The sequence below is a fragment of the Channa argus genome, chromosome 10 (assembly GCF_033026475.1).
Source record: "Channa argus isolate prfri chromosome 10, Channa argus male v1.0, whole genome shotgun sequence".
In the NCBI taxonomy this organism is placed as follows: Eukaryota; Metazoa; Chordata; class Actinopteri; order Anabantiformes; family Channidae; genus Channa; species Channa argus.
Genome location: NC_090206.1, coordinates 24,509,601 through 24,535,212, shown reverse-complemented (window position 1 = coordinate 24,535,212; position 25,612 = coordinate 24,509,601). Strand labels below are relative to the sequence as shown.

At 42.8% G+C, this 25,612-nt stretch overlaps 1 protein-coding gene across 4 annotated transcripts in view; it reads right to left on the bottom strand.

Annotated features, from left to right (window-relative positions):
- ppargc1b (peroxisome proliferator-activated receptor gamma, coactivator 1 beta) overlaps window positions 1–25,612 on the bottom strand; it is a 115,889-nt gene that overhangs the window by 23,331 nt on the left and 66,946 nt on the right. For all 4 annotated transcript variants that reach the window (XR_010915435.1, XM_067519306.1, XM_067519304.1 and 1 more), the window contains one exon: window positions 2,230–2,415. Coding sequence is in view for 1 of the 4 variants with exons in the window: in XM_067519304.1 (XP_067375405.1) it covers window positions 2,230–2,415 (186 nt within the window). In the remaining 3 variants the exon portion in view is untranslated. The remainder of the gene's footprint in view (window positions 1–2,229; window positions 2,416–25,612) is intronic.

The following is a 25,612-nucleotide window of genomic DNA, read 5'->3' as shown; positions in this document are numbered from 1 at the left end:
GCGATATAATTAAAGTGATAATATACAGTTATCTTAACCTTTCCAGCTATTAGCCCACCTCTCTACACTGTCCAGGTAAATGAAGCTGTGCCTCACACAGACGCCAGTCAATCCTGCCGACACGGAATTAGATTTTTTCAACCTTACTGTATCGACGGACAGCAAAGAGACGGAGACATGGGGGGGGGGCTTCATCCATCGGCTCGCCGCTCTGTTCATTACTTTTTGTTGCTAACTGAATGCCGTCTGACTGTCAGCACTCCTGGATCACTCTGATCAATACAATATTGATATTGGCTGAAATGTAATATAGCATGAGAATGAATGTTAGTGGATGGCAGTAATATGGAAATTGGAGACGAGATATTCCCTTCTTAAAAAACACGGTGCATGGAGCTGACGTGGTGGATACGATTAAAAAGAAAAATCAATTTATACTTAGAAATTATTAGTAAACAAACTAAATGAATAACATTTTTTTTTTTTTAATTCAGATCTACATCAAAACCTGTACAAACACCCCCCAGCCCCCTTGGATTAGCATCTCCTTGTGAGTGGGTGTTGAAATTACACCAAAATGGCGGCTGCTATAACACTAAATAAAAAAATATCTAAATAGAAAAAGATCTAAATAAAAAATTTAAATAAAAAAAAACATGAATTAGGTTATGGATTACATATACATGGTAAGTTTAGTAAAAAGGTTTTGGTCTTCATAAAATACTTAACAAATGTAGTCGTGTTGCTCGTACCATGTGTAGTATCTTTAAGTTGGTCTCAGGCATAAAGGCCGAAACATCCGAAAAAAGATTCAGTAAGGTACAAACTACAGACAAGATAATACTACTTACATACTTCTACTACTTCATCAAAGTAGTAGAAGTATGTGAGGAAAACAACATCGATACAGTTAATGTGTCCATTTCCTCGACACACCTTCTGCATTGTGTCTCCCTTTACTAGATCTCTGCTGGTTGAATGTTGTCAGCAGGGGATGGCAGTAATGCATCCTTCTCATAAAGAGCATGTTCCCAGTTTGTTTCACTCCCAGTCTGTCTAAGTGAGATTCTAACTGCGTCGTAGAGACAAACGGCTACTCGGGCGTTGGCTAATGTAGAGCCAGAGTACAGCGAGACAGTCTTTGTTTACCTGCATTCCCATCATGCCTTGCCCACATTCATTTTACCAATACTATGTGGTGCATCAACAGCATCAGAGCAATTTCCAGCAGCAGAGTTGCATTTCATAGCCAATGATCTGGACATAAACGCTACTTTATATCGCTGTTGTTGTCTTTTCATTTTTGAGAAGCACTCAATTTAGCCTCTGTAATAAGACCACGGGACATTTGGGGGTCCGGAAACCTATAGACAATCAATGATCCAGGGTTGGCTTTCAGATAGAGAAAACCCAGAAGGGTATTCCCTGAATTTCTCCAGCGAGGACACCTGATATCCCAGCCTCAGGGTTTTCACTGGCTCTGTAGCAACGGCGGGCTGATTAGAACTGATGGACTGTTTCTGCTGAAGACTCACTGTGTAAACACTTCCGAGAAGGAGACGAGGTTTTTAATCCAGCTGTGTTATTGGTGCACAAAAAGTGGCCACAGCCCTGAGCCGAGCTGAAGAAATCCCCCTAGTTCTGAGGAACTGTGCCTCATTACTGTCCAACAGAAATTATACAACAACAATCAAATCTGTTTCTTCTTCCGTCTAAAACAGTGTTTTTAACACCTGTACCATCATTTGCATCCATGTCTTCACAAAGCACCTTTTAACACGAAGCATAGTTTGGTTTGTCTGTTCGAACTTCCCACCTGCATCTGAACATGATATTGAGGCTAAAATCGTACTACAACAACAACAACAACAACAACATCAAAAAATAAACTGAGAAACACAACCAAAAATCGAATCAAATGATCCTCAGGTCAAGATTTATAGTCTCTGTCCACCAAACTGCACTGAGTCCAGTGACAAATCTCATACATCTTGATCTATCTTCTCAATAACGTGAACACGTAGAATTATCACCTGACAGTTTCAACTGAAAAGCTGAGAAATTACAGCTGGGAATAGTCGAATCCTTGGGAGAACTGCTGTATTGGATTGTGTTAGTCCACAGATGTACAGCGAGTGTCTTTCCAGTGCTACTGAATGACTGAATGATAACTGCTGCAGCAAAAGAACAGTTGTATAACTGAACGGCACTTTGGTGATGAAGCCTCACCTCAAAGAGCTCATCTGCTGTGCTGTAGCGGATCGACGCCGGTGATGCGTCCGCCGGCTGATCGTTGCACCACTGTAGCTCGCTGAGACAGTTGACACTGTCGAAGTCACTGGTATCCAGCTGGGAGAGGTCGATGTCGGGGAAGTCAGCGTCCAAACGGTCCGAACACACCTCCTCCTCCCCATACTGAAGATGGAAAAAGAGAGGGGGGGGGGGGAGATGAAAAGGTCACGTTAGTCAAACAGCGAGACTAAAAGCACAATTCCCAGATGATCTGTTCTTTTGAGATGCAACAGAGCAGCGTGAGCTACTTTGTAAAACGTGACCTCTAAGAACTGTGGGTGCTGATCACAGCTGGAATGATCCCGGGGTGAGATACAAACAAGTTTGCATGCGTCACTCGCTGTTGGGCTCTTTAATGAGATCACAGGAGCAGTAGTGTTTTCTCTGTAGCCACTGCTCTTTTGAAAGCTACCAAACATCTCGTCTGATGGTTAGGACGCTAACACAGTTGGCGCTTTCTGTGAAACTCATCACTTTGTGCAGCACTGCCATTGTTAGAATCGGGGCTTCGGTTCCCATTGGGCCACTCTTTCTTAAATATGTATGCAACGGAAGTAGTATGAGACACTTTGGATAAAAGCAGCTATCATCTGGCATATACTGTATATTATTACACTGTGTGAGTCACAAGGGCCTCTCATCAACAGCCCCTCATCTTTCAACAGCTACTCATTACAGATAATGAGACTACCATGTTAGAGGAGGTTCAGCACTAAAAACCAATAGAGGCATCTGCTCTGCTACGATGCGGCGTTGGGCAAAAAAAAAAAAGGAAACGTGTCACATACACCAGCAGTCATTGTGAAAGTGTCTTTGTGCATTTATGCTGCACGTCTCCCTGTGGCTCACAACAATGTGCATCCGTGACCCAAGAGGTCTTCAGGTGATTGGTTCCCCTCCGCTGGCTGAGGGCCGTGTTAATCGGTGACTTAAACTGCGGCGTTCTGTCTGTTTGATCTAGTTTTGTTTTCTCTCCTGACTTTTGGCGGCGAGACTAAACACTCGCTCTGTGCAAAGAAAATGGAAGAGACAATCAAATTAGCATCCTTTCAGGGCACTTTAAAAATCTTATTATAGTGACAGTGTTGCATTGCACATGCACATTGCTACTGTTGATTTTAAAACAAGATTTTTGCAAGATTTTTAATTCTTTTCATACTGCACAAAGAAATTTTGCCGCACATTTGCACGTTTTGCTGCTGTAACGTGGACGTTTCCCCACTGTGGGACAAATAAAAGGTTCATCTTATCTTATCGCTGCACAACTGCAACCCTTTTCTATGGATTCCCAGATTAACACATAAAATTAGAGTTGAATTATTCATACGTTCAGTTGATTAATGACACTAGAACCTCCCTGCACAACTCCCTTGCAAAGTCCCTCATGAACTTTGCAGGACTTCTAAAACCTTTAAAGAACCTATCTGAAGAACCCCTCGATGCAATCAAGAACCCTTCAAAGCTCCTGAACCAAGACCCCTGGAGCACAAACCTTAAAGAAACCCCTTAAACCCCTCAAAATAATGCCTTTAAACTGCATGCTATCCTACAAGCTCCCTGAAAAAAAACAAACAAAAAAAAAAAACACTCTTGTAAGAAGCCACTTCAAGAGACCATGAGCAAACTCTTCAGCCATCTTCAAAATTCTCAAGAACTCCCTCAGGAGCATGACACTGTGGTCTACTAAAATAATGTTCCAGTGAGAAGCAGCTGCCACATGGTCTGCAGTCACAACACATGGGACTCCGACAGAAACACTGAGCCACGTCATTGAGACAATAGAAAAAAAAAAAAAAAAAAAAACGAAGAAGAGAGCAGGAAGTGTGCGTACGTGACTCAGTGTGAAGAGAAACAGTTGCGGTCTCTTGGGTGAGATTTACGCGGGAGGAAATATTTGGGGAAGGAAGAAAAAGAAGGAGGAAATATTCTAGGACGGGAAGTCACCCAACTGGATTCTTTTTTTTTTTAATATCCAAATCTACTTGTTGAATGGGAATGTTGATGAGTTTCTGATGAGTCATGATGAGGCTGTTTCTCTCTTAACTGCCTTCATGTGCACACACACACACACACACACACACACACACACACACATACTTTCTTTTCTATTCATTTCACTGGGAGAGCACCAGAGTCCACCAGTTTAACCGCCTAACTGAATCAAACAGGCGGTTTGATTCACTATCAGGTTTCCTCAGCAGTAATCTCATCTCAAACCGACTCCGAAAGCTGCACATAACCTCTCTGGTATCTTGTTGTACTATGAGTATCCGCCTGCGCCAGGACATTTGGCAGGTCATTTAAAAACAACAATATTTAAAACGTTCATTTTGATATATTGGCCCTCAGTCCTGCTCTGTCCTCTCCACGTCTTCTCCCTCATGATTAACATTTTCACAAAATCATTCACAGAATTTACACCCCCCCACCCAAAAAAATAACAGTTCACACATTCATGATTCATTTACAGTGTAATAATTAATAATACCCACATCCACACAGCTGTGAGAGATGATCAGTCACCTGCATCTCTTCTCTCCTTGCTGCTCTTCTGTGATTATATTTTCTTCTTACGTCACTGTTTTGGTCTGAATGTGTTGATGCATTTTAAATGCGGCTCTGTGATACACACTGGGACTGTGGCTGCACACAGTCACTGCACCACAAGCTAAAAACAGGACCAGGAGACAGGACCAACCTCAACATCTACATTGTTGTATGCGATTAGCAAGACATGGATCACTCTCAGTCACATGGAGGCGGTTTGCCTTTGAAAAACCTCCCCCACAAATTATGAAAACTGTAAAAAGCTTTGGGAGTCAGCTCCACAGGCCCTAATCAGCACAAAAACACACCAAGGAGGTTTTGGCACATTGTGCAAAGATGGACAAACAGACAACAGTCAGTCAATCAGTACTGCACAATCCCACTCCTCTGCTCTACACGCTGTTACACACACACTGCTACACACACACAAAAACACACTTCATCATCTAGAACCACCACATTCAGCTTTAGTGGTATTAATCACTACAGCATTGTGTTGTAATTATGATTGCAGTGTGTAGCGCTTTAATCTGTGACCTCATACATCCTTGTACGACTGTTCCTGCACTGCCTCACAGTGTGTGTGTGTGTGTGTGTGTGTGTGTGTGTGTGTGTGTGTGTGTGTGTGTGTGTGTATTAGATTTAAGTGTTTATTTGGGTGAAGGAATGGACAACATGAGCTGATAACGTTTATGGTTTCATAAATGACAGAATCACATAGTGGACCAGCGCAGACACGATGATCACAGAGCCAATCAGCAGAGTGGAGTCAAGGAAGAAAGGATGGGGGCAGAGCGGTGTACCGTGGAAATGACAGAGGCAGAAAACAGCACCAAGGGGGGAGAAAGGCAAAGGAAACCTGAAGGACAGAGAGGGGGAAACATGGAGCAAGAACGAGGAAAGCGCTGGGAATAGAGAGGAGGAGATGTGGGTCAGGAAGGAGAGGATGATAAAGTGAGGAGATGGAAGGAGGGAGGGGAGGGGTAGTCGTGACTTTATAGAGAAGCAGAAGAAGAAGGGAACAGAGGAGAGGATGCCCTCTATAAAACCCTCCCACTGCATCCTCTCTCTCTCTAGCAGCTGATGCAGGTGTGTGTTTCCACCTTTTTGTGTGTGTGTGTGTATGTGTGTGTTCATTAGCGTGCAGCTCACACCCCTCCCCCACGTGCACCTGACTCATCCCCCTCCACGACTCCTTTGCTCGGCTCATTATTCCTTTCCTCTCTCCTCTTTCAGTCCATTCGCCTCCTACTTCCTGTTCCCTCCTTTTCCTTCCTTCATTGACCCCTTTCTTTTCCTTCCCTCAGCACCGTTTCCTTCCCAGCTTTTCTGTCCTCGACCCGTTTCCTCCATTTCTTCTCTTTTGATTTTCTCTCCAGTTCCCTCCATCCTCTTTCCCATCAGTTTGGCATTCAATACTCTCTCTTGCTCTCCTGCCGTTTCCTCGTCCCCTCTTTTTCTCTTTTACATCTCGCCCCTAACACATACACTTCCCCTTACACATGCAAACACACCACATTTAAACAGTTGTTGCAGCAGCGACACGCAAACTGTACGTACACCACACATTTAAACAACAACTAACATACAAATGGGACCGAGCTCAACTACCAGACACGTGACACGCGTTTGATCTTCCTCTGCGCAGCAACAGAAGGCGATAGGCAGCCGGCAAATGTGGCTGCAGCATGTTCCCAGTGCTGCGCTGACTCTGAATAATGATGAAGCCCCTGACAGCTACACAACATGACTCACAGATGCCGTGAGGAGGAAGCGAGCAACAGAGCTGCTCGGCGAGAAGCCTCAGCTTGACTCTTATTTCCCTTTTCTCCCCGCAGTTCTGAGAGTACATAATTGCTAAACATCACATTGCATTTTTCATCTGAGTGCGGTGACCTTTGACCTCAAACATGCTAACTGTAGCGCTTTTTTTTTCTTCCTTTCTTAAATACAGGCGAAAAGCTAATAACGCGTCCCAGTTCATCTGCTCTGTCAGAGGACTAGTGTCCTCGTGCACCGGGTCAGACACGGTTCAGGGCACGATCAGCCCCACAAGGCAGTGAAGCCACCTACAGGTGAGACCAGGAAGTTTGCATGTCCCAGTGCATGGAGTGAATCCCCTACTGAGGGGGCTGTGAGAAAAACTGAGGTGTGAATATAAATCCATCTCCAAAATACCACAGTGCTCAGTCATCTCACCCCGCTAAAGAATAAATGTTACACTTGCTAAAAAGGCAAATGAAGGAAAGCTCTAATTAGCTATAATGTTGGTGGTATAACACAATAGCATCTCACCAATGAACACATCACTCACTGTGTCCGTCTGAATCTATTATGGCTTAAATGGAGCATTACAATGGGCAGATTAGGTAAATGGCCATGAAATTAAGGTAGAACACAGACATCTTTGAGGGTATTGAAAGGACATAGTTCAGAAAAGAAAAGTTTGACAGGGGTTCATAAATAGTGAAATATGAGTAGGAATAATCATGAACCGTACAAAAGCAATGCTGGAAAATAGACTTAATGAAAATGATCCGAGACGACGACGAAGAGGACAGTGGTGGACAATTCATGTAATGCACAGTGTATATGAGCAGTTTGACCTTTGCTTGTATCGCGGCGTAATAACACGGTGGCATCAGGAGCGAAGTGTGGTGACTTCCATTCCATTTGCGGTTAATCTCTGCCTTAGTAACAACACTGAAAACCTACTGACCCATTCAATCTTTAAAAAAAAAAAAAAGCCTGCCACATTAAATGTGTGCTATTATTAGCAGACGTGCACGTGGGAGAGAGCTATCTGGGCTAAAAACAGGCGAGGAGATATGGAAAGGGCAGCGAGACTCTCACCATCCTTCTCTGCCATCGTTTGAAACACCTGTGCACGCGGCACATTCTTCCCAGGGTTATCTCACGGTGGACTCCTCACCACGGAGCTGTGATAAAGCAGCAGGTCTCGTGCTGCGCTGGGATTTGGAGGCCGGGGTTATGTCACTGGTTGGGTCCGGCTTTCGGGGGTGGAGCTAAAGTGAGTTTTCTTAGGATTGAAGCTAAAAATATAAAGCTAATCAACCTTGATATAGAAATACCATGAAAGTACAGGCTGTTGCAAGCCACTTCCTGTCCATCCAAAAATGTCCACTATAGCCTGATATTATGTGTTAATGATGTATATGCAAAACGGCATTAGAACATACAAACCTTTATAGCATGATTTTAAAACTATGTCTGATTACAACCTTTTTCTGTTAGCACTGAGGAAATCAACATATTTGAAACCATCTAAAACTGCACTTTGGTTCCTAATTGTTTTTGTTACACAATGTCTAAGAATTTAAAGAGAATTTTCTTTTTGTTTTTTTATAAATTTTTTCTTTTCTCTACAAAAAATATTGGAATTGGACCCAAGATTCACTAAGAACGGAATTGGACAAGCAGAATTGGAATCTATAAAACAAAAATTACTCCAAACCATAATTCATTCAGCTGTTGGCACGGGATTCATAATCAATCCACTCTGCTCTGAATTAAGACACAAATTGAGTCAGGAGGAGCCTTTTAATCTCCCTCTACATGAGAAACAATGTACCGCATTTACATTTGTGTGTGCGCGTGCAACATGCTTCTGATAATATTGCGATACTTTATTGATCCACACAGACAAAATCCGAGCCCTAGCTGCTGCTGCTTTCCTGGCAGCTTTACAGCAGCCCTTTTGTAATGTTATGTAAGGTCAGTCACAAGCTCAGTCATGTGCTGGTGAGTCCCCATCAGTGTTCTGGCCTGTCCAAACTTCCCTCTAGACACACAGAGATACTGTAGATAAACAGTCAATCACAGAGAAGCGTAGAAGGACAAGCTCTGACAGCTTCCAGTACAGGAGCGCAGCAGGAAAAAAGACCAAGTGTCTGAATATAAGCCATGATTTCGCAGGTTAGCGACATTCACTGGTGTGTTACATAAACGATTTGCTCTGACCCTCACACGTTCCCAATAGCTAAAGCACTGGACGGAGGTCAACTCAATACAGATACAAAGATGTTGAGAAGTCCCTCTTACTTACTGCAGCATTGCTGAGTCAATTCTGACTTTAACTCGATTCCCAAGAGGAACGAAATCAAATTCTGCCTGTTCTTTCATCCATCAGAATTGTCTGGAAATGCTCTAGCAGAGTTAAACCTCAGTCTTGACCTTTGTGGACATGATGGAGGTTTGGGCCCGACTCCAGCTCCATGTGATGAAAAGCAGGAGTCATTTTAGACTAATACATGGAGGCGAAGAGGAGTCTTCTCCAATCATTATTCCGGCAGGATAAGCTACACAAGTTGCACGTCATTGGTTGAAGTTGCAAAAATTGGCACTTTCTCCAACTTTTTGAACTCTCAGTCTCTAAATTGATGCCTTAAACTTGTCCGTCATATAGGAGGGGGGGGGAGGACACGTGAAGGTTAAGTGACAGACTGAAGCTCATATAGCTGAATAATGGTGATGAGAGGAGCTGGGTGGAGAGTTGTAATCACTTTATAGCCTTGCACATTGGAATGACATGAAGATATAAGGCTAAGATGGGGACTCTTAAGTGTCCCACTCGCGTAACCCCCCTGCTTTCTTGTAGGTCACTTTGACAGGAAGTAGTTTATAAATGACATTTCAGACGTCCTTGCAGGGCCGCTCCAACTTGTAAGCTTGTAAACGAGGAAACCCTCCAAGATCACAGGGAGCCTCCTCTTTACATTATACACTGATGAAGGCACGAGCAGCTAACCTGGAAACCTGGAAATCACATGATTAAACCCTCTGATGATGCGGGCATCTTGGCCTATTGCACAAACATAGCAGCTCGTTATCACACGGAGAAGTTTCTGTGCCGGTATGATGCCAACTACCTTGTGCCGAACGTGAGGAAGACAGAGGGGGTGGTGTTCAATCCGAGCTCTGTGGGGGCAACAAGCCACTGATGTAAAATAAATCTATTACTTACAGTTAGAGTGGAAACACACTCAGCTGGAGGTCACTTAACTCTAAAACACAACTATGGTTTCAATTCGTCTGAGGAGAATCAAGTTTTATGAAGTTGAAACGGACGCGACTTTTATATCGGACAATTACTAGTGATTAAAGCTGCAATGAAAATTTTAAATAAGTTGTTAAAAAACAAGAAAACTGTACACAGTGAGTTCCAGTACTTATCCTTTGGCAGCATGTGCAGAGATCATCATCATCACTGGGAAACGTGCATCTTTGCAGAGTAAAAAAGTTTGAAACGAACCCATGTAAATGTTCTATTCACCATCTTCATCACTGTCCGCCGATTTAAACTCCAGTGCTTGTTGCAAACATCAGTGAGTCATTTGTTTACAGGTAACAAGAAGGGAAAGCTGCACAATTTAAACTTTCCAGCTCGTTCTTCAGAAGGGATATGCTTAATTACTGTGTACAAAAAGAATGCCCCTCCCCACCACCTCCATCTTTAATAAGGGCCACAAAAACCCAATTATGTGCCGTTTGATCACCGAGGTCTAAAGTCAGACAATGAACACTCACAAGGGTACGACCGAAGCTAAATTAGGATGCACATCAATGGGAATCATTCCTTCGTGCCGTTTAATCTTCATTTATCCAGAGAAGCTTCATTGAGCATCGAAATGCTTTTTCAGCGCGAACCTGCTTTACATTCACATTACATTCAAAGTTAACATGACAACAAACACCGTCCCCGGCTGCAGCTCGTTTCATTCTCTTCCTTCTCAATTTGTACAAACATCGTTCAAACCTGCAAACCCATCAGCCCTCAGCAACTCATTTCTCAGTAACTGTTTTTGCAGAACGTCTGTGCTTATGAAATGTTAACTTCACGTCTTTAAATGTACCAAATATTACGGTCATGGATTATTTTCACTTTACATTAAGTGAGGACTTTCCCCAGCAGACAATACATTAATGGCTTTAGGTATCGTCATGTTTTTATTGAGCAACAATTACTAAAGAGCTCCATATATTAGCCACGTGTTTGGATCATTCCACCAGTTGACTCACCTCACTGTGGATCTACCATATAATCTTTCCTAGGTACACACAGATCATGCATCACAGTCACATGTCCAAACAAGCCCAACGGTAACATTCAAGAGAATCGTGAAAAACGGATGTGAGAAACACTTTAACCAGACGGGTTGATCTGATCCTCAGACTCACAGGAAGACGGAGCGAAAAAGGGAAGAAAAAACAAATGGAAACAAAGGAGACATTACCCAGAAGTCAATGTGCCTGATTCCTTGAAAGTTCACGGGTTCATTCAGATCCTGCACTTAAACACAGTCAGAATCAGTGTGTGTGTGTGTGTGTGTGTGTGTGTGTGTGTGTGTGTGTGTGTGTGGTCACATTTAACTTCTGTCCCAGTTTCATGACCAGTTCTTTTAGAGGCTGCTGGTGACTTGGGGGCCTCTGCCAGACACAGATGACACTTCACACACAGCTTGTTGATGCAAGTGAAAAGGGATTATTGTGGAATCAATCGAGTCAAATGAGAGCAGCACTAGTGTGCGTGGACTCTGCCTGATGCAGCGATGCCTCCACACGACAGAGTGATTTATGTGAACGCGTGCCCCTGTCTCTCACACACACACACACACACACACCAAAGAATAGATGAATGGCTAAATTGGTAGCTAGTGTTTCTTATTACATGCCTCAGTGGTGGGAGAGAGTTTACAGAGAGAGCTGTATAACATTTAATAACCCTTTAAAGGAACATTCTGTCTAATTTTTTTCCCAAGTTCCTTTAACACAATGAATCATCGGTGGATGTGTGTGTTTGGTGTGTGTATATGAGAATGAGTGTGTGTAGTCTGTCAGCTTCTATATAAACTTACAAATTAGTGTTTGTGCTTGTCTCTGTGTATTGTTTAAACAATAATTGTTCTTTCCGGAGCTTTAGGTGTGTGTTTGTACTGTGGGGAAAGCTGGAACAGCTGTTTCCCTCCGTTTCCAGTCTTATTCTTTAAGCTGCACACGCATTAGAGTGTTATATAAGTCAAGAAGGCACAAAAACGCGGATTCCTTGAAATGTTGTCCTCCTCCTGCAAAGTCGTATTGAACAGTCCACAGAAAGGAAGAACACGTGGGTCAACATCACACACAGCTCACTGAAACGTCACCGACAAGCAAGGTCAAAGTTAAAATCGATTTCCCTTTGACCACGGCGATGACGTACAAATAGCAAGTCCAAAGTGCTGGACCGCGAGGCTGCTTGTGTGCGTTTCTGCACCTCGACTCCGCCGAGCAAAACAGCGACGGGCGCTCGCACAAAGCAGTCCTTTGTAGAGCTCCTTAGTTCCTCCGTGCACCTTAAAAAGTGCAGTGAAACTTAATCCAGGCAATGTATTACTAATCTAAATCCGTGCTGGAATTTAACAGCTCTTGAAACATGTAAAGGATCCGAATTGATCCAATTCCGCATTACTGACAAAAACAATTTGGATAGAAAATCTATCCAGATTTGATTGTACTATTATGATTGCAAGTGTAGTCGGGTCCCTAAACTTTGACCTCTGTTTGTTGTAATGTTGACGGTCGGACATCACCAGAGCTGGTGGCATGAAAGAGCCTCTGAAAGAGACTCAGCCGCATATTGACTCAGTGACAACACACACTTCCTCACACCGTCCTCATCTCTTTGCTCTTTTGCGCGCACGCACACACACACACACACTCAAAGGCTCTGTTCTTCTTTTAGATTAAAAGGCGCACACACACACACACATGCACACGCACACTTCGCACTTTTTACTTCTGTTTGTTTCTAGCACACACACACACTCCAAATGCTTTTTGGCCTGTAGTCAATACAACAAGTGTGGCTGACGCTGCTTCCAGCCTTCACTCAAAAACACACAAGTTTAATCAAATGCTCATTGTCTGACTCTTGTTCCTGTTGTACACTCTCCTGCTGCATTTAAAGGAATCAAACACTCGGAGGCCTGTACGACACCAGGGTTGGGTAATAAACCCGGGGAAGTTCCTGTGTAAAATCCACTGAGAGGTGCTTCTTTAAAAACAGTTTCGATATTGGTTTTGTTTAATTTTAAGACATTTTCTTCTCCTTGTGATCAGCCATGCAAGACTTTCCACTTTCAACCACTTCCTATGTCTTCTGATTTCAACAGAGTGACTGAGCCATGATGTAGATTTTTCCCAATGCTTTTATTACTTGGTTTTTCTTTTACAGTGCATCCAGAAAGTATTCGCAGAATTTAAGTATTATTTTTATGAGAAATAAATGCTCGATTGTTTTGAGCTGACAGAGGGTAAAATGTAGCATATCGTAGTCTGTGTGATCTTCGTCTGCAGCCTGGTGTTTTTGTAGGACTACTGCAAAAAATAGGTTTTTTTTGTGGATGCAAACCTTCAACTTTGTTTGATGGATGATGGAAGTCTAGGTCAGGTCGTATCAGGTTGTTTACCAGGCCAATCGTTGGCATCATTTTTTTCCGCACAGCCTCAACTGTGGGATTTTAGTATCATTCTTTTTTATATATATTTTCCATTTTGACATTCTGTATGAACGCATTTGGATCTAAAACCACAGCTCTTCTTGTTCCAACAAAATAAAAAATAGATAAACACATTTTTTAAAATCACGAATATTCAAGACGAAGCAGCACTAGATGGATCCATTCATCATTACTCGGGTTTTACTTGGCCAATTGACCCCATGCAAAATCTGCCAGCGCTTTGTCTCATCTGCATTGCTGTTGGCAATAGGTTGTACCATTGACAATGCATTGAAATCATCAAATTACATTCACAGCAATGACATAAAGTTAAAAATGTGAAGTTATTGATTTTGTTTCCCCCCCTCAGGTGACAGACAGCATGCAGTCCAGTCTATGGCACTTCCTTCCTGCCAGGAGATCTGTTACACTGATTTCACCTCCAGCCAACCTCTGTCATTCTGCAACCTAATCTGGCTTTATCCCTCCCTCCCTCCGCCGCCATCCCTGAGCTGGGGAGACCAGTAGAGGCACTCAGGCTAAATCTGGAAGTGGCAACCCAGGTGAAACCTTGCTTGTGTCCTGCAAGTAAGAGGCTAATGACAAAGGAATGGATGGACACACATTAAGCCAAACGTGGCATTACCAGATTCAGTGTGCTGAATTCACACTGCGTGTGGATAAGATGCATGTGGTCGTGCATCTTTTTTTCATATCTTTTAAACGGATCCATGAAATAAGTCTACTTCAGCTGCATGTAGATCCATTCCCTGGTCGATCCTGTATGTTAGCTATATAACGTTGCAGCTCACTACTGAGCAAGGCCAGACCACACCCGCCTCCACTATCCTCATGTCATTGCTAAGCACCCTGCTTAATTGATGTCAGATAAGCAGGTGAGGCTAAAACAGACTGTTCCACTGGCCAGTGGATTAAGCTATAGCCAATCAAGTGTGGGGGAAGAGCAGCACGGCATTTCACAGTTTACGGGAGGAGATGCAGGGATGGACAGAAAGTATAATTAAAAATATACAATTCTGAGGTATTTTCTAAATATTCTTAATGTTTTTGCAATGCAAATTTGAAAACAGCACGACATCTTACTAATTCTGCTTTCATTATTTACCATGTTTTAGTAAAAAAGTGTAGCAGAAAAAGGGCTATTAAATACAGCAATGTATGCAAACCTCCTAATCTTTCTGGTTAGTACAACTACTAACAATCAAAAAGCTCTGAAGCAAGGAGGTCAGCCAGCAGCACCAATCAGAACCGTGAACATCCTCCACCGACAACACTCAAACAACAATGGTGAGTGACGGTGCGGTGAAGGATGACGACGAAGGGATGAAGATGAAACAGAACGGTGGGCGTAAAGGAGCCGAGATCTGCCGTCTTGACTCCGTAGGTACTGGGGCTGCCGGGTAATGGGATCGGAAGCGCGAAAGCCGATTCAGAGCTCAGAAATAAGAGTGTTGGTGGCAGCTAAGACGATGCGGAGACATGATGATTGTACAATTTTATAATCTAAAAAAGTTCAAGAAGGTGATTCAGAGGACAACAAAGCAATTTAAAGTGTAGCAGGAAGGTTTTTCAACCACTTTTCCCCCCAAACTAAACCTGGAGAGTAGTTAAAGGGTCAAAACCGAGCAAGGTTTGATAAAATTACAATATAGAAAAAGATATTTGGTCCAAGTGGATCAAAAGTCACTTTCCCTTTTAAAACCAACCGCAGACTATTGTATCAACATCTATACTACATCATGAGACGTCCTCTGTGTCCTCCTTCCATCACCCCCCCCCCCCAACTTGTGGGCTTGCAATCTTTATAAGTATAAGTAACCACTTTCAAAATTCCCTGAGAGAGACCTCTGTTGATTAAATTGCCACTGAACAGGCTTTAACCCTCAACGTCTACGCCGTTGCAGTCTCAGATGTCCAGCCATCCCAGTATCTAATTCCAGAGCACATGGCATCAAGCTGCACTCGATCCATCAATCCATTAGAGTTCTACCTTCCTCTCTATTTATAATGTATGTTTCCTCAGACATAGAAAGTCTAAAGTGGCAGATGTGCTCGTACATCGTACGTACAGGACAGACCCGATGTTATTGTGCATAGTATAAAACCAGTGAACCGGATTTTTCCTCACACGTTGAGCAAATTCTTTATTGACTTACCTCAATAAGCAGTGGTGGTGTTTTGACCTTTCCACCTGCCCCGGTATATCAAAGAATCTCTACCTGCAACAGCTTAAGATTCGGGATTCAGAAGTTGGTAAGGATCCTTGGCCTCCGGGTTTGATTCAATTAAGTAACGATCTAGTGGTTGTGCAACAAATTACATTTTGTCAAAACACCTGAACTTGTTCTCAGTTATTATCTGACTGAGTCAAGATCAGACTCGAGACCAATAAACCTGAAAAAACCTTAAGGGGCTTTTTCCTTCTTTCTCACTGGGAAGAATGTGAAGCTGCAGCTTTGCTTGTGCTGCTTCTGGACTGAATCCATCACTGTGTGGACGATTTATCTGACAGCATTCGCAATAGCTTCATTAGCAAGTAAAGCTGGATGCTGATCCTCTCTATTCTTCACCTCCTTCTCTTTCCATTCCACTGTTCTTGTCCATCCCACTCGTGCTACGTGTTACCGTACCACTCTCTCCCCTTTTTAATTTTCTTGTTGCAGCAGAAAAGGCTGTAACCTCACTCTACTTTTTGTGGTAGTGTTGCATTAATGCATGTGAGGCATTCATGTAAGCAGCAAACACGCTGGTTTCTGCAGGTAAGACATAAAAAAAAAAGGTTGCAACTTGCCAATCACTCTCGCTTAGAGAACTCATTAATGGGAATACACTCGTCAACCCATGCAACGTCTCACTTCTCATTTTCCTCCTTCCTACATTTTTCTCTTCCTTAGGGCTCTTCCACACAGGCCAGTGGTTTGTGTGAAGATTCTGTCATGGAGATGTTACATCCTTGGCTGGTTGTGATCTAAACTTTCAATGATAATCCATATCTGTTAAAATCCTCCATCTCTCTTGCCAATCTTTTCAGCCAAGCAGTGTTTGCAAAGCTCTTAACCTGATTGGAGAAAATCAGAGTGAACCTATCGCTGGGGTTTGGTCAAAGGTGAACAGGGCGATGGTATGTGTGGGTGGGTGGGTGGAGAGGATGGTACCAATCGAACCTGAGAGGGTTATGCATGCTTCTTATCTGCGTGTGAATTTTCTCTGAGTGGCGCAGTGCACAGACGCCTTTCCCTGACCCAGATTACAACCTGCTCAATCGCATCACGCCGCACTCGTTTTGACTCCAAATCCATCACCTCACTTGACCTTAATTCAGCAGCGACAGGTCGGCCAGTCAGATTACTTCATGGTCATTTAAACTTCTCTGATGGGCAGTTTTGACCTGGATCTCTGCCAGTCACAGTTCATTAGCAGGGTATGCTGTGTTTGTTAAACCCAATTTGTTCAAATATATAAAATGTATCCATTAGCTCATTTCAACAATAATTTGATCAGAGAGACTGAAAAAAAAAAAAAAAAAATCCCAACATAGATTAAATATATTTTAAAGTTGTAATTTGGTGATCCAATTAAACTTAAATTATGCTTCAAAAATTAATTAGTTTACAATAAACCTTCAGCCTTTCCTCTGGCACAAAGATGATCAAGCTTGGATTTGTGTCTTTTATCTGCTCTGCTGGCTTAAACCTGGATCAGGCTGCTGTCTGCGGGTGTTGTGCCGTCCTTTCTGCCTCCTCATAGTGCCGTCTGCAAAGTAACGGGCTGATGCAGCAACAGCCCAAACGTCTTGTGCTTATTCTGAGTAAAGGACAGCTGAGGCTCCATATAACCTCAGAGAAACTAAGCTGCAGAGAGGAGGAGGCAGACGCAGATGTAGAGCAATGACGTTTTTGGAAAATACAATCCTGCAGTCCTGTAATATGATACCACTGAATGGGAGCTGTTTTTATTGCTGGACTAAAAATCCTGGAAGAGGTGGTAGAAGATGACAGGTGTGTTCACTTGCATTAGTTTAACATTAGTCATCCTCTCCATTGTTTCGATCACCGGCTCCTCCGGTCACATGTCACACTTTACCCCCAGTTAGTTGATTAGTTGCTACCACATCCGTGTGTGATGGTGAGTGTGAGTGGGTGAATGACGAGCAGCATAAAAGCACTTTGAGGGCCAATAGGTAGAAAAGGGCTATAGAAGTGCAGACCATTTAACCTTTAGGTGTGTTCCTAAGGAGGAAGCAAAGCACGAGGGACATGATCTGCAGAGGGGGCTTCTACAGACATAGCTTCACTTCATCTTTACCCACTTGTCTTCTTTGCAAAAGCACTGAGCTGATGCCCTTTTCAAAACTTCAGGAAAAAACAAATTAAATATGTTGAAACCCTGGAATAACAAACTGTCTCAAAGAGCCCAACGAAAAGGTGTTGTTGAATATTTGCTCCAACTTCAACAAATTAACAATTCTTTTTAAATGATTCTTTCGTCAAACATAATGATTCCTTACTAAATAAAGAATTTGCTAAATAACAAGCTTTAACAAAGTTATTGGCAACATTAAACATTTGAAAGGTTTGAAGTGAGTGTTCGTCAAAGCAAAAGCCTTACTGGTGTTTGTATAGAATATATTCATTTACATTACATTTATGATACAAAACCTAACAAACCGGATGATAGATGATTTAAGGATGATTTAAGATGATAAAAGAAGCAGAATTTCAAAACAGAGAAGCTCCTTCTGTTTCATCCTTTTGAAAAACACGCCAAGCAATCAATTTGTTGATTAATTGACGCCTTAGGATGAAATCGATCAATCCATCAATTCCTCTCAAGGTCGCCCTTGAGATGAGACGTATCAAGCAGATGGATAAGAATTGACTGATCAACAGCCACATCTCTCCGTCGGCAGGTCGGCGCGTCTCGCTAATGCAGCCCAAACAGAATCATAAACCTGATGAAAAACTTAGCGCCCACAGCTAATTACATGGCTAATCACATCCTGTTTGCACTGCCACAAAAACATAAACAAACCTCCGTGTGTGTGTGTGTGTGTGTGTGTGTGTGTGTGTGTGTGTGTGTGTGTAAGACAAATAGCAGTCAATTGTGATTTCTCCACTAGTTGCAAAGATTGGTCACAGGGAAAACGGACTTCTCATTACTGAGTGGTAATGCGATGCCTAATGTGTACACACATGCACGCACACACACACCCACACAATCAGTGGGTAGCACACAAAAGTGGGCAAAGGACACACAAATGTATTTGTGCACATACCGGTGTAACACACAACTGCACGGACAATACTAATAAATTCATATTTTACGGACTACATTTTTGGGAAACATGGATCATAATTATAAGCTACAAATAGTTGAACAATACAACTGTAAGGAAGCAAATACACTCAGATGTACACAGTGTGGGTGTGTTCAGAGGACACCCGTGATCCAAAAAGCCCTTTCGGGAATTTTACAGTCTCAATTCAGGTGTAATGATCTGTGCTGCCGTACAGCAGGGTCGGCCTACATAGCTGTAACTAATAGAAAAAGCTTATCACAGCTCAGCAACTCTTACACACACACACCAGCATCTTCCCAAGGTCGTTGTGAGATTTCTAGGAAATGTGAAGATAAGCACAACTCAGCACGTGAACTGTTGGTTTGGAGGGTTGAAGAAGAAGAAGAAAAACAATTCAATAAGGGGAAACAGAGATTACGTTGGCTGGAGGACGGAACAGATGATGTCAGTTTATTTAGGCCAAATTAACTGTGACGCATCGGTATAATGACCATAAACAAAAGCAAAGATGGCGGAGATGATGAGAAGCCTTTTACCTTTGCTCCTATTCTTTTATTTAGTGAAGTGACGTCACATATTAATAAATACACTCAATAGTGGATGTTTACATTGCAATGCAACAATATGTTTTAAATGAATGAAGAGAAGCAAGTTGAGAGGAGGTGGTTGTGTTGGATGTCAGGCGAACCGTCACACCACAGACCGGAGTTTGACTCCAAAGTCCCGTGTGTGGTTGAGTTTAGGCAGACATAAACTAAATACAAATTGTGTGTGGAACGAGTAATAATTATGTGTTTCTCTATTAAGCCAGACCACAATTTTTTCCTAACTTTCACCGTGTGATGTGGAAGCACAGACACTCTACTTCCAGACATAAAATAATGCTTTATATTGCACTGTAAGATCGGAACTTTGCAGACAAGAATACATTATTTTGTTGAGATGTTCAGTAAGTTTTTTTGGTTTTTATTACTTATCCTTCATTAAAGTTAGTCAACGCAAACAGTTTTTGCGTGAACCAGCAACTATTTAGTTGTATATGAAGTTAACTGGTTGGATACTGGGTTGTGTGTTCAGTGTGGCAAAGTAAAACACAATCAACACAATATGCAGAAAAGTCTGTCTTCCTCATAATGGTGAGTCAGTTTTTGCTGAAAATCATTTCAATGCTGGCAGATGTAGCACGTGGTGAAGCTGCATGTACCTAATAATGCCAAATGCTTTCGCTGGGCTCTCTGTGGTTTCAGCTTGTTTTGCAATTTTTTTTATGGCTGCATCTATTTGGTGCCATTTTAACATGTGAAGTTGATCTTCCATGATTAATAATTGGATTTGTTATCACACATCTTTCAGTGGGGCATTCAACTCATTAGCCTATGGTCATGGTTTAGTAAGTAGCCTTTTACCTTCTAGACATGTGATAGTGAGGCCACATCAAGCTGTAACTGCAAAAGTAAGAGTGACCGACAGCTGTAAACAGCAAAGAAAGCGATTTGCTTCCTATTTAAGATACATTGTTCCCTTTTGTCCCTTACGTTTGTCCCCGTCCCTTCAATTATCTGCCTAAATCTGAGAGGACTCTAGCTTAGCGTTCCTCATATAAGTTAAATTCTTTGGGGGGCCCACCATAGCAAATAACCTACTGGTAGGTAGAAAGTCACCTACTGAACCATATTTATGGGTTGATGACTGGGAACAGCTCATTGATTTTTTTTTTCATAGATTTTGTGGATTTAATTAACCAATAAAAACAGAATAATTATATATTTGAGTTATTAACTATAAGCAAACACTACTTTGAACCCCCACTCACACTGATGCACACACACACACACACACACAGAAACATACAGTCAGCACTTTGGTATCCTTTACACAGAGACAATGGCAGCAGATGTCTAATGTTACAGCAGGCTGAATAACACAGCACCTGTTCCAACGCAAACACACTGTACAGTGACTGGACCCAAGAAGGAAAAATGAAGGAGAAGTTTACCTCCACCTGACAATGAGACGGCACCACCTACAACTCTGTGTGTGTGTGTGTGTGTGTGTGTGTCTGCGTGCCCAGGTGCTGTATCCAGGCAGATTCAATTCTTATATCACAGCGGTGAATCTAAATGACCTGGTCACACAGTCACAAAGAGGCTGATTTATGCCCGTTCTGTATTGCAGTCGCTCTGTTAGCGCGAACACCGACTGAGCTTCCTCGCTGCAGAGACAGATGAAGGAAAGACAGCAGACAAATAAAGAGGAATAAAGGAAAGAAAAACAGACAGAAAGGACAAGTGAGACAAATGAAGGGATGGTTGATGAACAGAGAGAGAGGAGGAAAGGAATAAGACAGGTGAAGGGGTAAAGAGAGAGCGAAGAAGAGACGAGGAGAAGCAGGTGAAAGGTAACGAACCAGCCCTTGGTCAGCTGATCGAATGGCTCATCTAGAAGATGCATCACGACTCTGCCCGTGTGTGTGTGTGTGTGTCCTGTCTTGTCTCATTCTCATGCAGCACTTGGCGTGTCTGCAAACACACCCTGCCTTCTCGATGTCACTCCACCACTCTGTCCCCTCCCTCATCTTCTCCATCCCCTTTCCTTTCTTTAATGCTCATTCCCCTTTTTGCACGTTCCTTTCATTTCACATATTTCCTCTTTCACTCCAGGTTCCTTAACCTCCCTCCATTTACTTCTCCTAGGTGAAGCCAAGCATCACGACACGCCCGATTCTGTCTCTGTCTCTGTCTCTCTCTCTCTCTGCAATCCCCACCCCAGTCCATCCCTCCATCTACCAGTCCCTGCATCCATCTCTTCCTCCATCCCTCCAGTCACGACTCCTTAATGGTGCAAGGCCAACAGCTTACAGGAGAGGAAAAACACTCACTCGTGGAGAAGATGGAGGAAGGGATTGAGTTGAAGAGCTAGATGGCAGCAAAGGGTGAGAGGGAGAAAAGACTAAAATAAAGAACAAACCGAAAGAAAAAAGTCATTTATGAGTTGATGTTGTTTAACCCTACCTTCCCAGAAGCACCTGAATGCAACAAAAAGGAGCATGCTCAGAACGGCATCGCCACACGACAATAACGTTGACAAAAATACTAGAGGACGTGCTGCTCACGGTGATGGATTACCTATTTCAAGTACGTTTTGAGTCTCTGCAAGTTGGTTTTTATTCTGTGCTGAAATGAATGGAAACTAATAGCTGCCTGGAAGGGATAAAAAAAATCTCAGTCATCAATCTGGAAAAACCTATGGCCCAGCCTCAGAAAATGCCCCTTTAGTTCCATAAAACATAAGATTTCAAACTTCTCTCTGAAAAATGCAGCCACTGCGCTTGTGGGTATGAGTTTGGGCGGCTCTTAAAAATGACACAGGTCCACGTTAAAATTCACAAGTCCATTTGCAAGTGTTAACTCCACGTGCATCCAGATACTCTCCAGCACGCGTCACTGGTTGTGCTTGCGAGGCATTCAGGGACTGTACAAAGTGCTGGGCTGTGAACCAGGTTATTTTAATCCGAGCGAAGTTTGTGCAGTGTGATCATGAAGAGCACTGTGTTTGAGTTTAAGCTGTTAGTTTAGCTTGTGCTCGGTGCTAGTTTTCTTCTTTACATTAACAAATGAAAATCCTTCATTTTGGGATTTCAGTCACTGTTCAGTGCTCATGAGAAGTTCATTTGTGATCAAACGTTTCACATCACACGTGTCACGTTCCTGCTTAAATATGCGACTTCCAGAAGGCTTTTTGACATGTAGGGGGTGTGAGTTATTACCAAGTCAACTGAAAAAGCCCTGGTCACTCCCTGTGTCAACGTGTGTTTTCTTTCGTGAGCAAAATGGCAAACGCTCAGCTTTTGACTCTGCTCTCAAATGGGGGCTACTGGACATTTCCTCATCCTGACAACACAAGCAATAAAAGAGCAAACAGCTAAGTGGAGGCACCACGTCCCAGATGGCTGTTTTAACAGACATTTTTCCTTAAAAGTCCACAGCAATGGGATTATAACGGCTTTACACTTAATCTTACGTGTAAACCAATGGGCTATAAATGACATACATAGACTATTTAAGCTTGAGGTCAACACCGAAGATTCACCGTTTACCAGAAGGTCCTATAGCCAATGTCGTTATTTTATTTATTGGAAATTTCCCAAAGTAGGAGCGGGATGAACAGTGGAAAGGTCAGCTTGCAGCTAATGAAAGAGAGACAGCATGTTCTAAATATAGGGTCCGGCTCTCTGACAAGCATTCATTTCAAAACATCAATAGCAGTGAAGGGGAGAGAAACGGAGAAAGGATAAAAAAAAAAAGACAGTGAGACAGAGGTAGAGAGGAGAGAAAGGTAATAAGTGGTAATCCATCACTCATTGTAATTATTTAGCATTGTAAAGGCCCCTTCACACCTGCGCGTTTATTGCACGTCGTTTTTGTTCCCCTGAGCTCTAAATCAGCCGCAGATGGAAACGGACGTGTGGTTTCTCAAGATTGGTCAACTTGTGTCCACGCTCTTCTGTTAATCTGCCTCTCACAGGTGCTCTGCTCTCTACATCACTCCATTCCTGTGAGTCTAAATATGGAAGTAGCCACAGTCTCCATCTCCGAGTCCCTCTTCATCCCCCCTGAGGGAAAAGCTCTAATGCAATGAGTAAGAGACAGAGAGACAGACAGACAGACCGACAGACTGACTTCTAAACATCAGCAGGACTGTGACTAACTCTTCCACCCTGAAATCACCCGTCTTCTTCCTTGGCTGCACACACACACACACACAAACACACAGTCTCGTGCACAGTTGAAAAGGTGAGAAGGAGACTAGGAATGAGGAAAAAAGAAGGAGGAAGTGAGAGGTTCTTGCTCTGAAGCTATTGTGGACCAAAGGTCATGAAAAAGAATCGAAAGGTCAACAATTGTTTAATCCACAATTATTCTATAGCTCCCTCAAAGAATGCGCCTGAAGGTTCGTGTGTGTTAGTGTGTGGGTGAAGTTTTGGGGTGTAAATGTCCCCTAACACCCCTGCTGCTGATGCAGTGGGAAAGGCTGGAACTCTGGGCACGGGGGGGGAGGGGGGGGTAGGTTTGTTTTGAAACTCTAGCATGGCCCGGGGGGTGGAGCTATGACCTTTTCACTCGATTGTGGGGTCCAAATGTGTGTGTGTGTGTGTGTGCGCTCGTTTGGGGTTGACGGGATGCAGTGAGAAACAGCTGTTCCACATTGCACACACTCAAACAAACTATTTCCGTCTCACAAATACATGGCCGTGATGTCGGTCTTTTCTCACAAACACACACATGTGAACAGGCCTCTGGGTTTTAGCGCATGTCTCCCATTGACTCCCATTCTTTTTGATGCAGCTGGCTGCCCAACCAGTAACAGAAAAGGTCACAGGTTCGATCCCAACAGCTGAAATGCCCTGGAGCAAAAACAACAAATCCCTTCCAGCTGAACCCAAAATTCAAATAAAGAGGCCCACAAACAGACTTTGGACAAAAACCCCAGAAAATCACTAAAGAATGAAATAAAATAAAGAAATTAGTGCGCGGTGCCTTGAAAATGACAAGCACTAACACATACACACACACACACACATCACCAGAGGACACAAACATGCCATTTGGCCCAGATGAGATGGTATTACAGCAAAAACGAGCACAGCTGTCACACACGCTCAGCCATGTCGACACGCAGCAGCGATTACAGCTGCAGTCACCCAGCTGAGTGTGCATGTTTAAAGACATTATACAACCAGAATCTGTTTCCCATACAATCATGACGATATTCCACAATGTGTGCAAGAAAAATGAGCATCATTCTTAAAGTGTCAACCGCTAGAGCTAACCTGGTCAGCCTTGCACCTCATCTGAACCACCGGCGTGCACAAGTAAAAAAAAAAACAAAAAAAAAACACACACCCCTCACTATGCTGCTAATGCCGACCAACCCAGAATAAATCAAAGCTGACCTTTGGCTGTAAATCACTGCTACATTAACAGCCAGCTAAAGAAAGATCAAAGGGAACGTTCTCACGTCCTGATGTGTCCCCCTGACACCGATTTATATTCGCTGTGTGTCTCAAGCTTCATACAGGGATCACGAGGGAAAATGGCAGCCAAACAAGATATTTTGGAAAGAATCAGCTGGCTAATTCAGCGATGTGAAACGCCCAGCGAAACACCTAAGGGATCTTTCTTTGCTGAGTAAAAGCTTTTGATTTGTAGCTTATAAAAAAAAAAAAAAGGTAACCAGGTACTGCTAAACAGGTAGCCAAGGATCTTCAGATGCACTGGCAAAAAGATTCATTTTCTTTTATACAGTGGGAATATTACTAAGTTCAACACTGGCTTTACTGCACGGTGTTTCCAGGGACATGTGTTTTTAAATTTAAAGGCCTGAAACGCATTCTAACCCTTAATACACATCTACAAAGTGGACTGCTTCAGCTGTTAACGAGGTCAAATTTGCACATGTATAATTGCTGGACAACACATCAGTCATTTAATAACATTTCTAATTAAGGTGATTTATCTCCATGTGTCCCTGGCACTGCATAAAAATGTTAATAAATAGGCAATAAAAGGCTTAGACGTCCCAGTGCTCTACATGCACCTCTCAAGCTCACTGTGCACGGAGGCGGCATTTCTCCGCACTGCCTGTGTGTGTCCTCGGCTTCCATTCGTCTCCGCGATACTTCAGCTGATGTTAACGCACAAGCTTTTAAAAGATGACAACTTATTGCTTTTCTGCACAAACATACAAACACAGTAATGGTGCTTTTAAAGTCCTAGTGGCAATATAATCAGTTTTGCAGTAAATGCACAGCAGCAATAACTTATTTTTATTTTATTTTATTTTTTTAAATGGGACAGCGTGCACGGAGTCTGGACTAGCTAACATAATAGACAGCCCTATAAAACATTACAGGCAGTCAGCAGCAACTCCACGCCTCACCCCTGACTCGGCTATATTT